Here is a 26,143-nt window from a genome sequence, read left to right on the forward strand (position 1 = left end):
AACCAAACAACTTTATTAGGAAAGAATTCAGAAAAAAATCATACCCCAGCCCCGATCAGATGAGGGATATCGGCAGGGCTAGGAACCACAAGTGATGTTCCAATTCTATTAAGCAGTCTGTCTTCACCCAACTTAAACAGCTGTCCACAAATTTACAATATGTATTCAAGTCTCAGCAGAACACGTTCCCGGCCAGCAGTCCTGTTTACTAAGGCCCGAGAATGGCAGAAATACACCATTAACAGATAGGCACGCCAAGCTTGGGCAGCCCACAACATTCTTGTGTAGCAGCCAGGAGCCCTTGAAACCTAGAGGACATACCAAGTAAGCAGTATATCAGGTTGAAATGGCTGCTTTAATTGGCCGTTGTCCCAGTAATGTGTCTGCACCCACAGACACGTAAACAGGCACATCTACACTGACCCGTCATAAAAAGTCTTTGCCATTGCGTGTGCTAATTTCACCACCTTCTTCTCCTTTGCCTCAGCACCCATATTGCGGCGGGCTAGTTTCATCCAGTATTGCTCTGTCCTCGGCAGATAGTCTGTGTATTTCTCATCCAGCTGAACAGATGGGTGCTGCTCCTCTTCTAGCACATGACAGGAGGGAAACGAAGAGGAAGAGAGAAGTCACAGTCAGCTGATAAAAGCAATCTGGTTGCCCATGTGCTGGCCAGTTGAGAGGACACTGCTGCTAACATATGTAAATGCAATGGCTTAACGACTATCGAAAGCCAGGGAAAATTATTTTTCTCCTCAGGACACAGGCAAATGTGGACAGAATGTATTATGGAAGTAAAAATATTTTTTTGAAAGCTCAAACTGCTGTTTTGCAGTGCTGGTTGGGCAGGCACACAGCATATCTATCCTGTGCATACATCTATCTCCAGTACCTCAGTCCAGATCTGAAACATGCCCTCTCCCCACTCCATATCCCCATTCTGTGCCTACATGTACCTCTACCCTGACCTGCACAATTCCCTGCATCTTCTGAGACAGAGATAGAATGTAGTGGTCTGAACACGGGACTGCAAAGAAGTGAGACTGATCCCTGACACACTTCCCTCTCCAAGGGTTTAGTGAAGACCGGCACTTGTAAAAATGCCCTGAAGGTGAAAAACTGCCATTGCCTGTTCCTAAACTCCCCGTAGCTTCTTATTGCTGGAAAATCCCAGTGAGCTCAGGGTGCTGTTAAAAGCTGGCTTCAATCGCTAATAAAGCACAGCCGTGTCAAGTTCTGAAGCATCAGAGGGGTCTCCGTGTTACTCTGTATCCTCAAAAACAATGAGAAGTCCTGTGGCACCTTATAGACTAACAGATTTATTGTAGCATCTGAAGACACATCATAAAATCAGGGGCAAGGCGGAAACCTCTAGAACGTTGCAAACTGGAACAACGGCTGCCAAAATTGCAGATGTGGGACAAAAACCACCCCAAACAACTACAAATCCACGCGCATTTCTCACTCCTTTTAGCGTAATTACCTTCCTCGTCTTCACTCTCTTCATCCGAGCTCTCCTCCTCCTCCTCACCGCCTTCTGCACCTTCCACATCATCCCCCTCTTCGTCCGACTCTGATTCTTCCAACCACTCTTGTGTTTCTTCAACAGCAAAACAAACATGCACAATGAATAAACCACACACAATAAACCTCTTGTTTCAGGGAGAACAAAAGAGGAAGACAGGTGTCCACCTTTCAGACCCTGGCAGTCATCACGCAGCTCTTCTGCAGCTCAGCCACCATGAGAGATCGAGTTCGGAACTGCCGATGAAGGTTTATAAGCATGCATGAAGCTGAGAAGGGAAATCCCAGTTTTACAAGAAACACACTCAGGAAACAATGCGGGACCATTAGGAAAGGACATAAATGTTCTTTATAATTGGGGAGCAAGGGAAGAATTTGTGATCCCACCATAAATAAGCCCGGCCAACTGGAGTTCATGAGGTGAGGGAAGGTTCTTGTATGGAGTCATCTAGTCCGTATTTAGTTCTGTTCTGCACAGAAGCAGCTCACTGCCAGCAGTCTGACGAATACAGCCCTGACTGAAATCTGCTCTGCCATGATTCACCTGTTGCCATGTTGCACTAAAGAGACCACTGCTGCAAAACTGTCAGCTTAGGTGAGATTTGTCCCCACTTAGCATTAGTACTGGAATAAGACTGTGATTGCCCGTAGCGTATCAGGTGCACTGCCAATGAATTCTAGGAACTTTAGGCTGAGAATGAAAGCAGGCAGGACATTGGCTGCAGAGACTCCCGTTGCGGCTCTGAGAACAGGATTTTATGTCAGAACTTCTCTAGTCTTCCCGCCTGAGGGAAAGAAAACAAACCTGCTCCGTTAATGATTATTGCACTGACTTGCTGCTGGAGCACAGGAGAGGCAGACAGACACCCCTGAGTTCTAAACCCCACCTCTGCCACAGACTGTCCCTGTGGACTTGGGCAAACCCCTTAACCTCAACTGGCTTAATTTCTTCATTTATGATGGGAGGGTGTGGTTTCTTCTCTCACTCCCCGTCTGGCAAAGATGCAGTTCCCTCCACAGACAGGAACGACAAAATCCCTAGTTTGGAGACAGCACATGAATACACAATGATGAGAGGAAAGATCATGTCCTTGGCTCCACCACAGACTTCCTGTGTGATCTTGGGCAAGTCACTTAGTCTCTGTGGGCACATTTCTGCTGCAATTAAAAGCCTTCCTGCTGTTTAACTGCAGCACAGATATTCAGGCACAGACAGGACTCTGGGCTCAAGCGCCCGCTGAGGTGGGACGATCCTAGGACATGAGCTGCCACCTCTACACCACAATCAAGCCAAGATCTGACCCCAGAGCCAGCTAGCATGGGCCACCTTTGGATGTGTAACTGCAGCACAGACGTGCCCTCAGGGTACATCTTCACAGACAAAATCTCCCACAGCAGTGATTCCATAGCTGGGACTACAGACTCAGGCTCACAAGCCCCAAGCCCTGGTGGATGTTCTGGCTCAGGCTGGACCAGGAGGCTCTGAAGAAAGTGGGGTGGGGTTTCAAATCGCAAGGGAGAACATCTAGTAGCAGTTTTTAGCACAGCGCTGCGAGTCCCGGAAGCCCAAACGCAGATTTGGGTTCTGAGACTCGTGGCCTTGGGGTTCTTAGCTGCGTAGGCATACCCTCTGTGCCCTGCTAACCCAGCGATACAATGGAGACGGGAGCCCGGCTCTGCCTCAGAGCTGCTCTGCAGATAAATACAGTAAAAGCCTGTGAGGCTCTCAGACACTACAGTCTTGGGAGCCTGGTGTGATAACTGGGCCAAAAAACTGACCCAGACCGTTGGCTCAGCAGTAAAACGTACGTGAAAATCCATCAGATGAAGTCACAACGACCTCTAATGACAGATATTGATGGGCAAAGGCATGACGAGGAGACAGAAGAACTGCCCGTGTCCAAACAAAAAGGCCACCAGGGCTGTGTTAAGATCATGCCTCGTCAACAAGGGACACGAGAGATTGGAAATTGGAGAACCAAAACTGGTATTTTGGAAATTAGGCATAATTAGCAGACAACATGACGAGGGGTGGACAACTTCACCCACCACTCCTTTTCGGGCCCCTGAAAGAGACTTTGGGAGGAAAACTGACTACTAGAGCGAGACTCACCATTAGGGCTGCTACCTCCACCAACCACTGGGTCTCCCATCTCCCTCATCCTAATCCTGAGAGAGGCCTTGCCCACTACAGGCCAGAGAGAGACACCCAGGTGACACTGTCAATTTTTCTAGCTCCAGCTGATCCCAAACACCACTTGGGACAAAACACGGCACTTTCACAGCAGCAGCAGCAAGCGCTCCCGCGCCACGTTATTAACTTTTCTTTCGCCCCACAGGACAATTACAGGTTGAACCTCTCTTGTCACCTGCTGGTGCCAGGTGAGAGAATCTGCCAGACCACCAGAGGGCAGTGTTGTCTAGCAGTATTGCTGACACTTCCACTGCTTACTGGGCTCTTAGAAGACATTCAGGGGTAAATTACAGCCAAACAACAGTACAGAACACTGAGAACCAGGACTGGCGGCTGGAAACAAAATTTATGGGACCACAGAAAACTTGGCCACACCCATGAAAAGTGGTTATCCGGCTAACTAAAATCATGCAGGATTACGAATTTTGCAGGAAAAGAGAGTCCCAGATTAGAGAGGTTCACCTTCCATTACTATCTTTGATCAGACAAGGGTCTTCTTTTAAAATTCTCTCCAACGCAAAGCAAAAGAAACAAGAGATGCTGTTAAAATGAATGTCTTAGTGAATACTTTACATTTTAAAGGATTTAACTATTTTTTTCCATCTTTTCTGTATCTTTAATAAGAGTTACAGGGATATTAATGATGTGTTTGCTGTGGTGCTAAGCAAGCTGAAGTCGCTGTATAGAAAACCCTGAATCTTGTGTAAGAAGGTTTAATATTGGGCAGTGATGATGTTATGTCAACACTTCAGGAATTTTTATTCTATCTACATTAATACAATAGGTTGTATAAGTACACCCTCCTCTGCGCGCACACACACCCCTTGGCAAAGAAACCCCTACACTACATATCACCATGCAGTCTGTTCGTATCACAATTATTTAACTGAACTACAGTGACGTCAAGAATCTGAGCACTTTTTTTTAACTGACATTATTTGTGGCCCTCCAAAGACCAGCTCCTTAACTCCAGGAGTCTAGCTGTCCATCCCACGAGGGGAGAGAAAAAACATGACACCAACCAGCTTAGAAAACTCTACAACATTATCTAAACCAGGATGAATTTGCACATGATAATGCTCTGATTTTAAGGTGTGATATCCTATTGTCCACCAGCATCGGGGAGATTATTCTCAGTTCCTTCTTTTTTCCTTCTGATGTTAAACCAGCCACTAGTCCAGGAATGAGTTTTGCCCATCCAGCACCTTCAAACACCTCATCTTAGCGAGGGAGACCGAAAAAAGAAATGTTCTGTGGTAAGTAGTTTTAAAAAATGACAGCTATCTGAAAACTGCTCAGAGGTTTATGACTTTCGACTACATCTTGGGCGAGATGAAGTAAGGCACAGACTGCGGGTGCAATTAAAGGAGCAAGGCAAATGCAGTTAGTCTCCTAGCTGTCACTCCACCTACCTTCTGGGGTATAAATACTGTAATTAACTGGCATGTGTGCACACTTATGCTTGTGTAAGCGATCCACTACCCTAGGCTGGATGGAACCAGAACTACGCCTCTGTGCACCACAGGACTTCTACTGCTCTCAGCTAAGAGAGATTCTCCTGCAGCTTAGGCCAGGTCTACACTAGGATGAAAAAGATACACAAGTCCAGCCACATGAATTGTGTGGAAATCAACTTGTTGTGTCGTCCCCACAGCAGGAGGTTGATGGGAGAAAGTCTCCCATTGACTTCCCTCACTCCTTGCGACAGAGAGGCATAGCGGGGTCGACGGTGGAGCCCTGATGGTTTGATTAGCATGGTCCCACTAGCTGCGCTAAATCGAATCCCTGCAGATCGACCACCAACGTGTTGATCTTCCGTTAAGTGTAGATGTACCCTTAAACTTCATGGGCGTGTGTTTTCAAAGCAGGAGAAACTGAGGTTTGTCCCTACAGTCACCAGGAAGTCCACTGTCTACTGCATGGTGATAACTGTGAAGCACCTTGGTGCCTGTGGATTTGTAATGACATTCATACATGCGCCACCTTCTCCAGCTACTGCTTCTCTGCAAAAGGCCAGTGTTCTAAGGGTTAATTTCAGCGATGGAGAAAACCGCGCCATTTTTCACGGCACTGCTGAAAACCCCACCTCCCTAAGAGCCCTTCTGGGAAGTGCAGGTGCCAGATTTGCTGGAGATGGTGCTTGCAGGGCTGGCATGAGCAGGCTGGATGGATGCCGGCACTGGGTATTCTAATTGCCCGAAATGCACAGGAAAGGGTTAACCCGCAGCCATAACTTACTTGGATCCATCTCCACCAGGACCTTCCATTCCTCCATCTTGTGGAGGTCGATGCTATAGAGGTCATTGAGGGTGAATTGGCGGTCCCTGACCTCAAACATCCCGCCGTAGACATAGAGAACCCCATGCTTCACAGCCAGCATAGCGTTTGAACGTGGGCACGGCTCCACCTGCTGGCCGGAGGCTTGATCCCCAGCCTCCTCTTCATCTTCGGATTCAGACCTCTCCGGCTCCACTTCAGGGGCAGAGACCACCTGCTTGATGGTCATGACAGTCCCATCCTCCGCCACCACCTCTTTCACGATCTCCACTGGGCCCTGACGGGGCTGGCTCTCCGCCTCTGGTTCCCCGTCACCCTCTCCCTCGGCTGTTTTGCCCCGCCTACGTTTCTTCTTCTCAGATTTAGGACCCTATTGACAGGAAAAGCACAGAATACTGAATGCAACCATGAATCTGAACAACGCTGACGTAGAGCGTGGCTAATGCTCTGCACAGGGCTGAAGACAATGCACTGAGATGCGATCTGGGGATTCAGTTAAGGTTTGTTAGTGCCACATCTCTCAGAAGATGGGCACACACTCCATCAAAGCCATGACAGCTCTACTAGCTGTGAAGGGAATAATAGGAAAATCTGTGGTGGGCACGTGTTGCTTCTTTAATACGGCCAAGTGTGCTGGGGATAGAGAAACCCAGTGCAGTCTCTCACTCACATGTACACAGAGATCTCACCAGTTTGCAGCTTGCGCAAAAAGACAACGACCCTCCATTTTGAGATGCTTAATGAGTTCTCAATTAGTAGGAAAAACTCTGGGCAGGACCATCCCTAGATGCCCCCCCCCCACACACACACAGTGCCCCAGATACAGGGCCCTTGACATGCCTCTTCATGCCCTTGCTCCGCCCCCTTAGCGTTTCCCCCAGCAATGCGAGCCAGCGGGGGCCTGGCCTGGCGTGGGAGCAGGAGTCACCCTGCCACTCTCTGCACTCACTATAGCAGTAGGAGCCTGCTTTGCTCTGTCTCACCACGCTCTAGCAGCCTGCTGCGCTTGGCTTCTCTGTGGAAGTGGGAAATGGGGCATCCTGAGGCCCAGACACTCTGTTTCTTGCTGCTGCGGAGAAGATGAGTGCAGCAGGCTGGGAGATGGTGGTGTCAGGGCAGAGCGGAGTCAGGTGCTGGGTTGCTCCAGTTCCTGTAATGGTGATGACTGGTGGGGGGCTGACTCCTGCATCTGCCCTGCACCAGATCCCTCCCCCCAGGTAGTTCCCTGGGACTCATCTGTAGGATAGTTAAGGCCACAACCACAGACCCTTCAAACCACACCTGGGGCAGCAGCCCTGAACCACCCTCAGGATGGGATGGCTCTGCCTCCAGGTCCACAGAGTGCTGTATGAAAGGGCTGCAAGGCAGTTTGCCCGGAAATCAGAAGCAAACTTGCTCATAAAGCTTTGCTTATTGTTACGTGGTGGATTTTCCCTCTTTGAGAACAGATTGAGGTTGGGAGGAAGGAAGTTGAGTCCAGTCACCTGCACCTCATTTACTCCTTGAAAACAAGAAGCAATGCCAAAAATCTGGGGCAACAGCTCTAAAGGTTTCACATTCTATTCCCCCCCGCCTCCATCCCCACTTACGGGCCAGGTTTTCACTTCAGAAAGAGGCATGTTTTTAGAACAGGTTAGCAATCTCACTGTACAATCTGTCGTGGTGCTTTTTACTTCAGCGCAACTAGTCCAGCTTAACTTCACCTCCCTATGTCCAGGGATTCACCTTGGCTAGCTACACTGAGGTAAAAGCTACAGTGCTTTGCTTTCACAATGATTTTGCAATGAGATAGCTACCTTAGTATAACAAATACACCTTTAATTTGCAAAAAAGTTGTGACTTGTAACTATACACGGAACAGAATTAGATCTAAAACCATAAGCAAGTCATATGCCAGGGAAGGTTCAGAATCCATGGCTAAGATAAACACGGAGAGTTTATTGTATATATTTTTCTAATACCTTTAGCTGTCCAGGAAACCAACGATTCTTTCCCATATCATAGAAATAAATATCGCTGAAGAAGTCTCCTTCGATGCTCTCTTCCTCTTCTTCATCATGCACCCCCCCGAAGAGAAGGGACCGATTATTGGGGGCTATTGCCACAGAGAAGCCAGACCTGGGAGTGGGTTTCACACCTGATGGGCTAAGCCGACTCCATACCCACTTGTCTGATAATGGGCAAAGAGAAGGAAAACAGGAAAGTCAATTAACACGGGGTGGATGAAACTTCCAGTCGCTTCAAAACTTCAAAAGCCCTTTAATTCTACAGCAATAGCAGCAGATATCTCACTGACCCATCTTGGTTGCCTTAGCTATTGTACAGTGTCTTCAGCAATTTCTTTAAATAATGTTAATCACAATGATTTGCATTTGCCAGTTTAATCACCCAGCTACTCGATATGTTTCACTGTCCATTCTTTATTCTCCGAAAGCAACTGCATATTCAATTAAAAATTGTACATCTGCTCTTGAATACACAAAACCGTCTTCAAGATAGGCTTTTCGGAATGGGGGTAGGGAAAAGGTGGAAATAATAAAAAGCATGCATGCATTTAAGGAAAGGAGGAGTCCATATTTCTGTTCAGAACATGGGTAATATGCTAGCAAGATAGGATATAATTCCTCTGTTTTTGCGCCTAGAATGCCATATTGCAATATAATGCCATATTGGCTGCAATGTGACCTTCAACTGCAGAGCACATGGCAAGTGGGTTATTGGCTCCGGAATACAAAAAAGTTGTGTCTTGAGGGGTGATTGGGAATCATGCTTCATACTCATATCTATCCAGGGCTCTTCTAGCAGCAGAAAACAGCCTGTGTTGCTAATGTCTACACAGCCTTTCAAGTGCTCTAAACTCCAGGAAAACATACCAGGTTGACTCAAGAGAGCCTTCACCCTTCAGGTCACACTTAAAACCAGGACCCAAGGGTGGAAAATAGCCTGTATTTCAAGCCCCCTTCCTCCAAACCTAACCCAAATTTTTAGCAGTTCCATTCCAGCATTGAAATGCTAGATACAAATATATAATAACCTATACAGAACTGAGTGGGCTTTAGCAGTAATGCAACACAGAATCCTCTAAGATCCCAGCAATTGGTCACTGAAGAGAAACATGCCTAACCTGTATGTTTCGGGAGAGGACTGAGTTTAGATTGGGACCATCCAGGTGAGAATTGCTGAAAGGTGCACAGAGAAAGGATTAAGCCTTTACTTGTGAATCTGACAACCCTATCCAGCTTACTCATTCAGTTATAAAGACAGTGATTAGTGCATAGTAAGCAGGAAAGATCATAATAGCAAGAGATGGAGAAACACCTACGAGATATATGAGTCGTTCATCCTGTAGGCACAGGATATAGATCTTGTACTGACAAAAAAGCAAGCAAGGGCCTGGTTTTCAGAGTGGTACATCCTGTTCTGGGGAACAGATAGCCCACATCTTTGTCAGGGGAAAAAAAAATCCAAAACAGCATTTTGTTTTCACTTTTACAAAACTTTTCCAAGGCTCTGAGTCACCCCAAGCCCCAGCAGCCTGTAAGGTAGGGAGCCTACTAACGCAGTTCTAACTTATAACACAGCCCTTCCTATCCCCTCAACTAGCTGGGCCCAGGCCTCCCCATGGACAGAGAATGTCAACTGAGAAAAACAGCATGGGGGGTTTAACTGCATGCGCAAATGAAGACTCAGATGATCAGTCACCACACCTAACAATACGAGGGCGAGAGCCAGCCTCTTACACTTTGGTCTCTAGGGCTTGAAAGTGAGGTTTAACCATGGCCAGCTTGACCCAGAGTAATGGACCGCCCCACCCCATTGTGATGAGGTGACACATGCAGAAACACACACTGCTACCTGGGGCTGAGTCAGGATAAAATCTGGGCACCACTAAACACTGGAGCACTTGGAATTCAGTCCTAAACTGTGCTCTGAGGTTGGTAACCCAAACTCAGCCCTACTCCTATCCCGCTGGACTTGCTAGCTTGCTCGCCCTACACACCTGTCATGGCTGGTACTAATGACAACTCCAAAACCTGCATCAGCACTTGGCGTGGGCTGTACACAAAGGCAGCGCAGCAAAGAGTAGCCATGACACACCCTACCGCATTCCCCTTCTCATCCCCTGGCATGTGGGGCAGCAGGCTAGGAGAAAGGCCGGCACGTGCTCAACCCCTTATGGAGAGGGGCTTCTGATGTTCTAAAATCTAGTGCAGCTCTGGAGCATGGTAACGGATGCTGTATAGCCATGGGTGCCTAGGGAGTCCTCCCCCATTGTCCTCTACAAAGCTGCCTGCGTGCAGGGATGAGGAAAGGTTTGTCCCTTAACACCCCATATATTGCTCAAGGGGGGAGCAATTTATCTCATCCTCCCCTCCAACTTGTCTTCTCCTTTTCTTTTTAAAACAAGAATCTGGGTAGAAAATCTCCATCTGCTCCCAGAAACAACAGACATTTGAATCAATCTGTCCGGGGGAAATGGTCCACTGGGTTTGCTTCGCACCCAAGCGGACTCAGCGATGTGGCGGTTTTCCTCATTCTCTTTTTAGGATGATAACGATTATATTACTATGCAGAGGGAAAGAAGGGGTTGGCATATCAAAGAGCACCAGCATCAACCACAAGACGCCCTGCTGTGTCTTCCAGCTGCTGGGTGGCAATCTACCTTCTCCCTTACCTAGGCCTTCAGCTTTCAGCAGGAACATGTCGGTGTGCAGGGTGCCTTTGTCAACATCTTTCTTAATTCTCTGCAAAGAAGTGAAGGATAAATAAACAAAATGAAACACACTGTAATGGCCCAACATGCCTGCTTCTCTGTGGCCTTGTACCGGGCAGGCAGAGCACTTTACATCCAGCTTGTACACTTGCAAATCACAACACCAAGGGCAAGGCAGTAGCCAGTCAGTGACCCCCAGCCTTTAACTAACTTGCGCAATGACTTCTTCTCCAAGGAGGCAGTGGCCATTCAAGATGGAGCTGACAAGAAGGAAGTAGCCAGAAGGGGTAGTGACAAATTTTATAAACAGAGAAGGAAAAGCATCACTGTGGCATCAAGAAACCTGAGATCTATTCCCCCCAATGCCACAAACTTCCCTTGAGACCTTCAGGCAAGCAACAAACACTGTGCCTCAGTTTCCGCATCTGCGAAATGGGGTGATGATACAGGGGAGTTATGGCCCTCAATTCACTAGCATTGGTAAAGGCCTTTGGGATTCCAAGTCAGAAGGCACAGCAGCAGCTGAGAGTGTCATCCCTTAGAGGTATCAGACAGGTGTCTGTGTATCTTCAAAAACAACAAGAAGTCCTGTGGCACCTTATAGACTAACAGATACTTTGGAGCATAAGCTTTCCTAGGCACTTCTGTGATTGTTCTCTCAAGTCATGTTCAATTACACTCGCCACAGTTCCCACATGATCACTCAGCTCCCTACATGGCCCTGGACAGCTATATCAGGCACCAGCGTGAGGGCAGCTTTCTGCACCCCACACCTTGACTATGTCCGTCACTGCAAATGTTCAGTCATTCCGAGAGCCTTCACCATCAACTTTCTCTGCTGAATCGCATAAATCCAGGGGCCCAACCCCATTATTATGGAACGCAGCAGCAAACTCCCACTGACTACAGTGGGAAAAGAACCGGATCTCAGCAAATGTAATTAGCCGCATGTTTTAAATGCCATTCTTCTCCTCCACTTTTGTTCCGTAGACTTTCAATTCCTGCAGTCCTGTGCTCATAGCAACGTGTATGATTTGAAGGCAGGAGTAAGCAATGCCACCCTGGGAGGTCTCTTAATAATGTCATTTGCCACCCATCCTTCAGTCTGAGCTCCTATTTCTCATCCCCCCCCCACCCCGAGTGGTGGCATTCAACACGCCGTGTGCTCCACATTCACTCTGCAAACAAGCCAGGGAGAGCAGTGGGAAGTGGGCCCAAGCCAGGGTGGTCTGGCTGAAAATTCAGTAGTCTTCAGATTCAGGAGACTGACTCAGGCCTATAGAATCACAGAACACTAGAACTGGAACTGGAAGGGACCTCAAGAAGTCACAAGTCCAGTCCCCCATTCTCTCAGCAGGTCCAAGCACCATCTAGACCATCCCTGATAGGTGTCTGTCTAACCTGCTCTTAAATATCTCCAGTAGTAACAGAGAGGTAGTGGTGTAAGTCTGTATTCGAACAAAACAAAACAGCAGTCACACAGCAGTTTAAAAACTACCAAAATAATTTATTAGGTGATGAGCTTTCCTGGGATAGACCCTCTTCTCCAAAACCTCGTGCAGAGCCTCAGGAAAGACTTGAGCCTCAGTTCCAGTTGCTAATTAGCAAATACTTTGTTTTCTACAACATCCCCTGTTCCTACAGAACATTGCGAGATCAAATAAATTTGTTTCTCTCAGAGGTTTAGTTCTTGCCCCAGAAATGTACTATGCTCTGGATTCAGCAGGCCTGAATAATCCCCCTACCTCGAATGTACAGAATCATAGAATCCTAAGGCTGGAAGAAACCTCAGGAGGTCGTTGAGTCCAGCCCACTGGCCAAAGCAGGACCAACCCTAACTAAATCACCCCAGTCAGGGCTTCGTCAAGCCAGGACTTAAAAACCTCTAGAGACAGAGATTCCACCACCTCTCTAGGTAACCCATCCCAGTGCTTCAGCACCCTCCTGGTGAAATAGATTTTCCTAATCTCCAACCTAGACCTCCTGCACTGTAACTGGAGACCACTGCTCCTTGTTCTGTAATCCGTCACTACTGAGAACAGCCTTCTTCCACTCTCTTTAGAGCCCCTCTCCAGGAAGTTGAAAGCTGCTATCAAATTGTCCCTCACTCTTCACTTCGGCAAACTAAATAAACCCAAATCCCTCAGTCTCTCCTCGTAGGTCATATACTTCAGCCCCCTCATCATTCTGGTTGCCCTCCACTGGATTATGTGTTCCAAGCGCTGTCTGCTCGGATGTCATAAGGCCTATGATAAAGTATTGCATTATTTCTCATCTGAAAACCGTGTGGCTCCCTGTAGTAAACACACTGTCTATGAAACATGGTAATGCTTCATGGACTGGAAAAGATCAGTGAGGTGGAGTGGGAGTTACTAGCTCTTGTTTTTCAAAGACATGCCCTTCCCTTTCAAATCACTCTTTCAACGACAATACCAAGCAAGCACTGTTATTCTACTGAAATCTATTCGAATAAGGGGACTTCGAAGTAGGTGGGGTCCTTTCGAAAAGGAGCCCCGTCGGGACGAGCCGCGCGGCGGCGAGGCGCGTCAATTTCGAAGTGCCGCGGCCGCCCGCATGCTAATGAAGCGCTGAATATGCACTTCAGCGCTTCATTAGTAAACTTCGAAATGGCCATTTGCGTGGCCATTTCGAAGTTTGGGGCTAGTGTAGACGTAGCCAGTATGTTACATCTCAACATTATGTTTGCATCCACAGCTCATACATAATATGAGATCTTTCCAGATCCCAAGCTTTTCGCAAACATTCACTAATGAATACTCACCTCCATCTTTGCAAGGGACAGTGTTCCGGATTTTCATCTCCCTTTGGCAGAAGGAGAAACTGAGGCACAGAGTAGTGAAGTGACTTGGTCACAGAGGGGAGCCAGCGTTTACAAATGGGATAAGAATTCACAACATCAGATGGCTAAGTCACTGAAACTCTTCTGTCTTCCCTGATTTGAACTGCAAAATCAGAGACCCTGGCTGAAAGTTTAACTCACAGGAGTCTAGGCCAGGATGTGGAGAGAACCTTTCGAAATTTGCCAGATTCTGTAACTGATGACAATCGCATTTCATACCTGTGAACCTTTCAATGAGAGCCCCATCTAACCTGCTTCTTATGGACATACGAAAACTACCCCTTAAAATGCACTACACTAAGGCGTACTCTGGTGCATTCAAAACAATCTCTCCCCCACAAGGTGCCCTAGTGTGGTTTCTAGCCGATATTCACTGGCGAGGTGTAGCAATATTAGCTTCCTGACGTCTCCCAGCTGCATTCAGAGTTCTAGTCAGACACACTAAGGTTGCCTAGCAATAGCACACACTCTCATTACTTTAAAACAGCCTGAGAAGCGGTAGCTGCAGTGCTCTTTCTCTGACACACAAAAAAAGAAAGCCAAAAAATATATATATATAATGGGGGGGGGGCAGGGGAATGACTTACAACTAAGATCAGTGGGTGAAGAATGAATATAAATTATCCAGCAGGATTTTTGTGTACTTAGAGACAACTGATAGGACCCCCATAAGTTACTTTTCAAGGCATGAAGATGACAGGGGCCAGAGAAGTATTCTCTGCAATTTTTAGTCTGCACGATAATGAAAGAGAACATTTGCCAGAATACACTTAAGTAGAGGGACGCTGCAATAGTTAGGGTTCCACCAAATTCATGGTCCATTTTGGTCAATGTCACAGACACGGGATGTTAAAAGATGGTACACTTCATGATTTCATGTCTTGAAATCTGACAATTCAGGGTATTGCTAATTGTAGAGGCCCTGCCCCAAAACAGATTTGCTGCAGGTTGGGGTCACAGTACTGTTACTCTGACGTCTGCATAGCTGCTGGTAGCTTCAGCGCTGGGTTCTGAGCACCAGCCACTCGCTGGCCACCAGCTCTGAAAGCAGCAGTGCAGAAGTAAAGGCAACGTGGGTGTGGTATTGCCACCCTTATTTCTGTATGGCTCCTGCGGGGTGCTGTTTTCAGAGCTGGGCACCCGGCCAACATTACAACCAGCGCTCTCCAGGTTCCTGGCTCTGGAGGCCGTGCAGAAGTATGGGTGGCAATGCCGTGACCCTGGTAAAATAACCTCATAATCCCCCTGCAACTCCCACGTGGACCTTGGGCCCCCCCAGGCTGAAAAATGCTCACCTCCCAACACTATTCACTTCCCAAATTCCTAAAGGAATAGTAACCCGGCAACATTGCAATGCAGCTCAGCATGGCACAGTAGCCGATGTTAACACAACAAAACACAAGCTTTCATTTCCCTGGGTTGCTCCACGCAACCCAACCCCAGCTGCCTTCAGGAGCCTGCAGGACCACATCTGGCAAGCAGGTTCTGCTGCTCCCCAGTCTTTGGAGCAATAGGGGAGGAAAAGAAGGAGCAGGACAAAGCCTGTGCAGGCAGAAAAATCCTCCTTTTTGCTACTACTACTAAAACAAATGTGCAGCCAAAAAGAGGCAGCCACGAGTGCGGGGCCAGGAGGAGGCACAAATGTTTCTAAATATAAAGCTGGAATATTTTTCCTCTGTTCTTCGCTCATTTATTCAGATCGGAAGAACAGTGAGTGCACCCTCCTCCCCCGATGCCGCACTGCTGGAAGAGATGCCTTTCTGCTGAGATGTAAAACCCAGCCCCTGCTGCTTCCGTCTGCATTATAAAGATTAAAAGCATTGGCAGAAGCCTTTTGCTCAATGCGACCAATGAAATATTTACTTCCTGCCGCCCAGCATGGAGACAGGGCCACTTGGTCAGTGAAGACATATGGCCCAAAGGACTGGCCCTGTATAAATTACCTTGATTAACGAGACAAGAAGCAGGTGCAAAGCAAGACTGGGGCCAATCAAAGGTCTCCTTTTGGCTGATTGAGTTTGCAAACTAGCCGTGCTCCATGCCATCAGCATTATGCACATCCCAGGGACTACAGCCTGATGGCCACGACGGCCACAATGTAGCTGTCTTAGTGGCAATGGGGCTGAGCAGAAACATCTTCCTAGCTGGCTTCAGAAGCATGAGACAGGCGTGGGCACAGTCTGGGCATTTGTGTTGTACTGACATGGCATGACATGGCCAGAGGGTATTAGCAAGGAAGGATATCCTGTGACCCACAAGCTGAACAATAATGGGAAATACTGATACTGGCTGAACCCCTCTGATAGGTTAAACTCCATAATCCAGCAGGGTTTTACTTAGCTGGACGACCACTTACTGGGCGTGTGGCCATTTCCCGTGGTCCCATAAAGTTTGTTTGCAGTCACCAGTCCTGGCTCGCAGTGTTCTGTGCTGTTACTTGGCTGTAATTTACCCCTAAATGTCTTCTGAGAGCCCCGTAAGCAGCGGGAGTGCTGGTAATGCTGCTAGACAATACTGACCTCCCGTGGTCTGGAAAATTCTCTCACCTGGCACCGTTCAGGTGCGATGGTGCCAAACAAGAGAGGCTCATCCTTTACTGATGCCTCTTAAGTTTCAGGCCACAGGGCAGCTCAAAGTCCTCCCAACTCCAGTTTTGGCAGCTGTGGTCTCTAGCCTGGGTATCAAATAGCTTGAGCCCTAACCGCTTCAAGGCCATGACCTCCCAGATGCTGCTTGTTCCTGGCCGCACACTGCACCCGGAAGCAGTGGCTACACTCTCTGCAGCCTTGGGAAAGGCAGCTGAGACATTGCCCCCGTCCCCAGCACACTCCATACAGCTCCCCTGCCCCTCCTCGCCCCCAGAGGACACACACAGAGTGTGCCAGCATCCAGTCAGCTTGCATTTCCAGGAGCAGCAGCTTGTCTGAGCCCTGCTGTGCATCCCCCAGCCACAGCCTACACGCCTACCCCTGTGCCAGCACTGAGCCAGCACCCAAACTCCCTTCCAGGGCAGATACTCCTCACCCCCTCCTGCACCCAACATCCTGTCCCAGTCTGGACCACCACTGCACCCACACTCCTTCTCACAGCCTGCACCTCTCACCCACTCCTGCCCCTCACCCCCCTCTGCCCCAGCCTGGACCCCCCTCCTGGACCCAAACTCCCTCCCACAACCTGCAGCGCTCAACCCCTCCTGCACCCCCACACGTTACTCCAGCCAAAGGAAAGAGAGTGAGGATGGGGGTGAGTGAGTGAGGAGGGGTGGAGTGGATGGAGGCTGGGGGAAGGAGAGTGATAGATCTCCGGATGCCCTTAAATTCAGTAAGTCATTTTGGGTGTGAAAAGGTTGGAGACCGCTCCTATCCAGACAGGGAACTCTCACACACAGAGTCTAATTAGCTGAAGGCTACAGAGGCAGATCAAAGAATGAACTCAGGCCTTCCAAGTTCTAGGCTAGGGGTCCATAACAAGGGGGCTATCCTCCTTCTGACTGCCCCAGGTCACCAAGAGGGGCCTCTTACCTGTTTGGAGTAGCCACCATAGATAATTATATTGCCCTCTGGAGTGGTAGCCATTTGGCAGCCAGACCTTGGAGTGGGGCCAGTCCCTGATGGAGACAGCTTGGTCCACGTGAAAGTGTCCAGGTTGAAGGAATAAACATCATTGTAATAGACATAATCTCTGGGGAAAGCACACAAAGACAGCCATTTAGCACGGGGTAGATGTTACCTCAGGGACGCAAGATGGATGCACTGAAGAGGGAGGACAAGAAATTTAACCCCTCGTGTGTCACACCTTTCAAAACCAGATCCATTTCCTCTAGCGCAGTGAAAGAATGGCACGATGTACAGGACCAAATTTAAATTTGCTAGAACAAAAATTATACTGCTGCTGACAAAGCTAAGTTAACAAGAGGGGAAAAAAACCCTCTTCCAGATTCTCTGCTCCGTATTTAACCATTACTTCCAAAGTAGTCACAGTGACTCCACGCCAAGAGTAGAATCCCAGTGATTTAAACCAGAAACAGGGTGAGCAACAACAACAAAATTAGCACACACTAAGATTAACTACTGTTTGAGATCATCAGAAACAACGAGAGAGAGAGAGAGAGAGAGAGATACCCTTCAAACTCCCTATCCTTCATATAATTTATCTTGCCAATCAAAAGGGGAGATTGCTCATCTGCTATATACACCAAACTCTTCCATATCCAGCATTCTGTCATCCATAACTCTCAAACAACCAGCACCGGAACCGTAAGTAAATTTTAGTTACATTTTCCACAAGTACAGTACAGTGAAATATAAATAAATACAGCAAATACAGTATAAGTTTACAGAGTAAAATACTCCTGTTGTTGATAAATAAAGTACTCGGCACACATTTTGTTTGTTTCTTCATAGCTAATCTTGTTTTTCTTTAGTGTTCTGCATTGCGAGGTATACCTCTCTGTTATCCAGAATATTTGAATATCTGTCAACCTCCAGGTTCCGGGACTGCCGGATATGATATGTATTTGAGAGTTTGCTTGTCTGTGAGATCATCTGTTCAAGACCTAATAATAAGAGTCAGGACCACCAAATTTGGCAGGCAACTTCCTCTTACCATAACTTAGAGCAAGGTCAGTGTTTGGTTGTGCCAGGACAATGGGATGTGCCTGGAATTGGACTGATTCTCATAAAACCATACCGAAAAGAGACAGAAACACCAGGCATGCGAAAGGGGCTGGCTGGGAGCAGACCTTTCTGCTCCAGCCTAGGACTGCCTCCCTCACCCTAAGTACTGTCTGATTGTTCCCTTTCGTCACAGAGTGAGGGGAAGTGCACATTTTACTGCCTTCCTCACTCCGGCTGAGGGGCGCAAGGGACAAATGAACCTGGACCTGCCCCAGCTGGGGGCCACGCACCCTCCCTCACACACACACCCTCCTCCCTGCTGTGCCTGCTAAAGCTGCAGTGGCCCTGGAGAGGTGCGTCTCATCTGGTCCCAAGCCACTGCAGTGAGAGAGGGCTGAGACGGCCCTCTCCCACCAGCGTAACCTGTGTACTGAACCTCTCGTCCCTGCCCTCACGCCAGAGCAATGATTTCAATGAAGCACAGACATTTTCATTTTCCAAAAAACAAACACGAATTGAGTTAAGGACCCGAGCAACGCTGGGGAAATCCCCTAGTAGTCTATGCATGCCTGCTTAACGAGAAGATATCTCATAGTAAAGGGCTCTTTAACCAAGCAGGCAAAGGCATAACAAGATCCAGTGGCTGAAAGGTGAATCTTGGCACATGGAAACATGGTCTTAATCTTTAACAGTGATGGCAGTTAACCATTGAAAACTTTCTGCAGAATGCGGTGTACACTTGAGACCTTTAAAACTGGACAGGGTAACTAAAGATAAGTTCTAGCTCAACTATAAACTACCGAGGTCGATACAGGAATGAACAGGTGAAATTCTCTGGCCTCAGTTCTGATGGAGAACAGCCTATGGGACTGTCATGCTGCTTTCAGATATAAAATAAAAATCTGTAAATTCTGCAGCAACCAACCTTGCGCTTTCGTGGAATCCACCAAAGACAATTAACTGTCTCTTGCAGGTTACCATTCGATGTCCACTCCTTCCCGACGGCCCGCCTGTGACCCTGAAATGTAAGCGTTGCACTGATCAGTTCCTTTAACTGCTTTCAGAGTTCATTTTTATTGAAAGACATTGGCAGCAGTTGGCTGAGGGCGCTCAGCTCCTCTTCCAACAGCAAGGAGAGCCAGGAAAATTTCGCTACCTTAATAAAATACAAGTTTTCTTGCAAATATGTGTGTTTTTGCACTATTCAGTGTTTGCATAATAGGTGGTTTGCAGTAATCGTTTCATTCCTCATGATTAAGTCATCTAGCTTCTGTGCTACCCAAGATCTAGAAGCCTTCTGAGTTATGACTCAGGAAGCTAATTTTCCGGGAGAGTTTAATGAATAGCAGGTAACTCCCACGACTGAGAAAAAGATGGAGAAGACAGCATGGTTGAAGAGTCTCAGGGCAGGGCTAGAAACCAGGAACTCCTGAATTCTAATCCCGGCTCTGACACTGGCTCCTCACTGGGGCCTTGGTCAAGTCATGTATCCTCTCTGCCACAGTTTATCAACCTGTACTAAGGGTGTAATAATTAACAGGAAAAATCGAGATGCTTTCATAGTGTTTTCGTAAATCACTTTCAATTTCTAAGATTGAAGACACCTAGAAGTGCAAAGAGTTCATAACAGTTTTAGACATTAAATAAACAGATTGATAAAGATGTTCTGTTCTTTTCAAGCCTTCATGACCTTCCTACAGCTTCTGCTTCCTGGATCCCCAAGTCCCCATCTGTCAGCCCCAAAAGCTACAGGAAGAATCCAGCCACAGGAAAGCAACATTTTCTGAAAAGCAATGTTACCCTGTAAGATAAGGGCTTGGTCAGCCACCCAAGAGAGATTCAGGTGCTGCCCAGATGATTGGCAGAGTGCTCACAGCCACCAGCATGTGTTTCTATGGGTGGTTCATATCTGTGCATGCCTCAGTGCACATAACAAAATGTATTCCACACATGGATGGAAAAAATTAGAGCAGTAAAAATATCCTACATTAACAAAAGCGAGCCCTTCCTTGACAGGCTAGTCACATTAGAAATAAGCGCAAACCAACACCCCCAAACTCTAGGAACTCTAGACACACCTCTGTGCTTCAGGCCCAGCACTATTTCTTACCGAAACTTCTGGTTTTGTTTCTTGTTTGTTCTTTGCCTCCATAGAGAAAACCTATGCATATTAAACCCTGCTAAGGCATGAGACCTGCAAACATGCCTGTGAAGAGCACTACTGAATGCACTAGGACTCCTTAAATAAAGTTCACTTAACGAGCCTCTTTGTAGGATTGGAGCCTAAAGGAATACAGAACTGCAAGCCACTTGCTTTTCAAGGGTCCGTTGCGATCCTTTAATTGGTATTATATAGCTATAAACAGCCAAGGTAGATTTCCGCAGATAACAGCGAATAAGAAAACCCAATCAGGGGAGTAGCAGGTGGGTAAAAGTGAATTAAAATTGCTCTCATGTATATTTTATTCTAGCAGTAGGAGGTGCAGTTTTCTCAGCTTTTGTTGTTAAAGGCATTCTCCATTTGAGCAGGCATTAAAATCGCTATATCCCTTCTCTCTGATAAAGAAATTGCCAATAGATTTTCCCAGAGCAAGGTGCCTTTTTCTTTTATTAACGGGGAGTTTAAAAATCAATGTTTACAATAAGCTAAAACCCTGCTTTCCAGGCAATTCTAGTCCTTTAGATCATCTCTGTTTCTAAAGTCAGTGTCCTTGCTGCAGCCAATTGCCATGTCTGAATGGTAAAAAACTCATTTATTGATTTTTATGACTGTTCTTAATAAATAAGCACACACAACTGTGCAAACAACTCCATGGTTTCCAAACAATTAATATTTTTGATTCCTGGGGCCTGAGCCAAAACCCAGTGAAGTCAACTGTAAGTCCCAGTGACTTCACTGCACTTCAAGAGATTTTAGTTCTTCCCTAAAAGCTGCCCTTTAGATTGCAAAACAGATGCTAAAAAGAAGTTACTGGAATTAACAGGCACCTCATTGGAACGAGCCTTAAATGACTGTCGACAACATTTGATTTAAAACTGAAATCCTCCCAAGACACAAGAATTGTTTTTTAAAATACTTTCATACACATACTTCATGTTGGATTCCAACCCCACCTTCTCCACCTCAAAACATGGCACTGGAGAAAGTGAAGGATGAAATAAAAACCTCATAAAACCCAAACCAACCATTCCCTTCCATTTATAGTGCAAAGTAAATCTGCAAAATCAGACACAGATTCCCCCGAGAGATACTGAGAACAGCACTGCAGAGAGATTTTTCAACTAAATTGGTCCCCAAATGGATTTCTGCATTTAGGAGCCAAGATCTCTCTGAGCTGAAAATCTCATCCATACTCAGCAAGAGACAATATGATTTAACAAAAACTGCAGGATTTAACCCCCTTGCAGCAGAATGTGTTGGTTTAAATTGAAAATTTCACCCACCTTTTATATTTTGTAAGTGTTTATTAACACTTTCTGCTCATTCAAACACCTCTCTAAACCAAAGACCAGTAAAATTTATATCAAGCTCAATAACGTTCTATAAACATCAAAGAAACAGGATCTCTCTATGATTTCTTTTTTTTTTAAACTTCAGTTTCCCACCATGGCTAACACCAGTGCAACTCCAACTTGGAGTATGGGTGTAGACAAGCCAACCCTGCTCAGAACAGATCTATACAGGGAAATGTTTAAAAACCATGAGTGGCTATAGATGTCTTGGCTACACTAGTGCTACCATCGTTGGTAGCAGTATTTTTTTTTCTTTTAAACTAGAAGATCTTAATGCAGCATGGTACGAAAACTCCTCTTGCCTGAAGAGCTTATAATCTAAATAAGGCCATATGCAACTAAAGATGTAAAAACTATTTGCCAACATCAGAATCCCATTCAGCTCTTTGAGCATCATCTACTTTCACTTTTTAACCCCTTTTGAGCATTATTTTCCAATAAAGCCATGAAGAGATTAAAAACAAAAAGCTTCAAATGCCTAAAGGTGCAACTGTTCATAGAGACAGAAGGTTTAACAGTACCCACATCACCAAGCAGAAACCCACACGATCTGTCCCAGTAGCACTGGCAAAAGCATAAGAGGCCTATGCTATTTACTCTCTGTTTCAGAATGTGCATGGTGTAAATCCTAAATCACATATTCCCAGTGCCTGCCTATGCCGTACCTGATTTGTGGTCCAGAAACACATTTCAGAGACAGGATGAGCAGATCTATGATTAATGCTTTGCTTCCTGTGGATTGATATCACAAAGCAGCCAGGTGGGAGAGAGCTGTAAATTCTCAATACCTTTATCAGAGCAAGACCTAACCTAGACACGGAGAGTAGGATTTTAATTGAATTACACTAGAGCAAATTCATTATAACATCATTGAGGTCTGTGGAGTTACTTGTGTTTACGCAGATGTAACTGAGATCAGAATTCAGTCCCTGGGCTCAACAATCCATTAACCACTTGGCTAATTCTACTTCTCCCCTCAGAAAGGGAAATCTTGCACCATGTTTCCATTATATTAATGACGATGACCTCTAGGGATGTCTAAACTCCTGCCATCCGGAGGATCTCAAAGAAATTTCACATACTAATGAACCTAGTTTCACAACTACCCTATGAAGCAAAGATATTTACCTTAATTTGCAGAAGAGGAAACTGAGGCACAGCTATTCAGGGCTCAGTTTATGAAGGACTACAGTGAAAATTCATGTATAAAAGGCTTGCTAATTTGCACAAAAATACCATAAGTGTATTCATATTCATAGCTACTGAGTGCACAGGTAATCTGTTGTGCATCCAATTTATAATTTGCACATGCAATTGCCACACTGATGTACAAAATCACATTTGAATGCTCAAATTAGGTATATATTTGTCTGCTTAATTTATTGAAAATCAGCCCTTCAAATGATGTGCTCATGCTCATTAAAGATAACTGTACCCATGCAGAGACAGCCTGGCTTCCTGTCTATGCCATTAAAACACAAGACCGCCCTTCCACCTCTCCTTACATCAGCTGAGCCTTCTGGCTGCAACACTGACAAGTGGTGCTTGAGCGGGGAAGGCTGTCATGCAGAGAACGCCATGCTGAAACATACCCGGAACTCCAACGACTGCTTCACAGATCACAAGGCCAGAAGAGACCCTCTTGATCATCTCATCAGTCCTCTTGCACATCACAGGGCAGAGAACTTCCCCAAAACAATTTGCAGAGCAGAGCATTTAGGGAAAAGCAAAAACCAAAAAAACCTTCCATATCTTGATTTTTAAACAGTCTGTGCTAGAGAATCCAAAGCAACCCTGGGTAAATTGTCCCGGCAGTTAATTACTTTCATCGTTAAAAATTTACACCTTATTTCCCGCCCGAATGTGTCTAGCTTCATTGGCTCATGCTAGACATTTCTCCCTGTAAGTTTCTCTTTGTTAAGCTAAAAAGGTGGAGCGCTTTGAGTCTACCACTGTGGCTGGGTCTACATGAGCCCCTTCCTTTCGAAAGGGGCATGTTAATGAGCGGGTTCAAAAGATGCTAATGAGGTGCTGCAATGAATATGCAGCGCCTCATTACCATAATGGCAGCCACGGCAATTCGAAAGTGCAGCTTTTCGAATCGCGCGCCACCCGTGGAGACAGGACTTTCCAAAAGGACATCCCCCAGTTTTCGAAAGCCCTTCTTCCTATCCGGTGTTAGGAAGAATGGGCTTTCAAAAACTGGTGGGGGGGGCGGTCCTTTCAAAAGGTCCCGCCTCCACGGGCAGCACGCGATTCGAAAAGCCACACTTTCGAATTGCCACGGCCGCCATTATGCTAATGAGACGCTGCACATTCATTGCAGCACCTCATTAGCATCTTTCGAACCCGCTCATTAACGTGTCCCTTTCGAAAGGAAGGGGCTTGTGTAGATACAGCCTCTAAGGTATTTCTCTAATCCTTCCAACATCCTTATGGCTTTTCTCCATCCCCTCTTCAATGTACAGTAAATTCTTTCATATCCAGCAGCCCTGGGACCAGGAGGTTACCAGATAGTGAAATATTCCGGATAAGAGAGAGGTATACCTAGCAATGCATACCACTAAAGAAAAAACAAGATCAGATATTAAGAAACAGACACAAATGTATGCAAATCACTTACCAGTAACAGCAGTATTGTACACTGTAAGACTATGTCCACACTTGCACTCCTCTTTCGAAATTGTATGTGACAATGAGGGAAATTGAATATGCAAATGAAATGCTGATTTACATATCTCGCTTCATTTGCGTAATCTCTTTCTGCAAGAGATTCTTTCTAACGACAGAAAGCAGCGTAGATGGGTCTCTTTCAGAAATAAACCCCCTCTTCGAAAGAACCCTGCTTCCTATTTTGTTTCAGAAGGAAAGGGTTCTTTCGAAGACAGGATTTATGTTCCAAAGAGCCCCATCTACATTTGCATTTTCGATTTCCTTCATTTGCATGCCTCTTCTGAAAGAGGAATGCAGCTGTACAGACGTAGCCTAAATGTGCTGTATTGGCTGTATTTATTTGTCTTTACTTTTACTATATTGTATTTATGGAGAACATAACTAAAATTTACCTCTGGTTCAAATGCCAGTTATCTGAGCGTCCCGGATGATAGAATGCCAGATATGAAAGAGTTTACTGTATCAACATGTGTGGATTGCAGAGCCCAGAATTAAACCCCACATGACAGCAACCCTGCATCACTAGAGACCGCTCCAGCTTGCTTTAGTAAACCATGCTAAGCAATCGCTCCTAAAATGTGGTCCTGAAATATTTATAGCATCACCATCCCAGATGGAACACGGTGTTTGTTAGCGCTCAGATACTCCAGTGGGTAGGTTAGGCAGACATCTATATAGAGAAGTATCAACCCAGCTTTTGGGAGTTCTGCCTAGAATGGAATGTTCTCTCCAGGAAGAAGAAAGAAGTGTAAATTGGTTAAAACTGTGTTCTGCCGCAGAGTGGGCAAGGAAGAAGTCTAGTTTGTGATCTATGGTCCCTGCCATCACACAAATAAGGTGATTTTAGCATAGCTATTGGAATTGTAAAATCTAAATGCAAAATGCAAACCAAAGCGGTTGCAATAATTACACTTTGTCAGACAGCTGTAGGGCTCCAGTAGTGACTGTCACTGCTTAGATCTGCACAAGCACATAGACACGCTAATGGCCTTAGGACCATGGGATGCACTTACCCCTCAGCCTTTGCAAAGTAGTGAGGCTCTGTGTCTTATGTTAAAACTATTAGTGTTAATTAGACAGCACGTGTCAAACTTCCTATGACATGGCTAAAGGCCCAGTAGCATGAAGGCTTTAAATCACTAAGCCATCCTTTCCGGCCAAAGTACCAGGATGGAAATAAATAGATTTCCTAGAAGTAGATGTTCAAATCTCAGGAGGATCATCTCAACTCTTCACCCTACTCAGGTTCACACATTCAAAATCTTATAGTTCTTTCAATGGGTCCTTAAAGACTAATAACTTGTCTGCTTTGCCTCTATGTTAGATTCCCAAATATGTCTTATAATATCTCATTCTTATCTAGAACTTTTCATCCATAGAACGCAAAGTGTATTATAAAGAAGAGCAGTTTATCATTATTCCCATTTTGCTGATGGGGAAACAGAGGCACAGAAGAGCTGATAATGGTGTTACCTTACGACCTAGGCTAAAATTTCATCTCCCTCACCACTGATGCCTTATTTACCAGGCATCAGTCTCCACCCTAGAGGTAGCTTCATTTCTATAGTCCTGCATGTATATTGTGGTGTGCTGAAGGAACTGGGATTAAAGGTTGAACATCTCTAATCAGATAGTCTCTCATCCAGCAACATCTGTAGTCTGGCATGATGTTAGCTATCCAGAGGACCATTTAGCATGGGTGTGGCCAAGTTTCCCATGGATCTTTAAAGTTTGTTTACAGCCACTACTCCTGGCTCTCAGTGTTCTGTGCT

At 46.1% G+C, this 26,143-nt stretch overlaps 1 protein-coding gene across 3 annotated transcripts in view; it reads right to left on the minus strand.

Annotated features, from left to right (window-relative positions):
* The window catches only part of KLHDC4 (kelch domain containing 4), a 48,696-nt gene continuing 22,553 nt past the window's right edge, over window positions 1–26,143 (minus strand). For all 3 annotated transcript variants that reach the window (XM_075008627.1, XM_075008625.1, XM_075008626.1), the window contains 7 exons: window positions 19,111–19,203; window positions 17,091–17,250; window positions 10,671–10,740; window positions 7,957–8,165; window positions 5,957–6,365; window positions 1,484–1,600; window positions 1–589 (listed from right to left, as the gene is read on the minus strand). In XM_075008627.1, the coding sequence (XP_074864728.1) occupies window positions 414–589; window positions 1,484–1,600; window positions 5,957–6,365; window positions 7,957–8,165; window positions 10,671–10,740; window positions 17,091–17,250; window positions 19,111–19,166 (1,197 nt within the window). In that variant the 5' untranslated portion in view covers window positions 19,167–19,203 and the 3' untranslated portion in view covers window positions 1–413. The remainder of the gene's footprint in view (window positions 590–1,483; window positions 1,601–5,956; window positions 6,366–7,956; window positions 8,166–10,670; window positions 10,741–17,090; window positions 17,251–19,110; window positions 19,204–26,143) is intronic.

This window comes from Carettochelys insculpta, chromosome 14 (genome assembly GCF_033958435.1).
Source record: "Carettochelys insculpta isolate YL-2023 chromosome 14, ASM3395843v1, whole genome shotgun sequence".
In the NCBI taxonomy this organism is placed as follows: Eukaryota; Metazoa; Chordata; order Testudines; family Carettochelyidae; genus Carettochelys; species Carettochelys insculpta.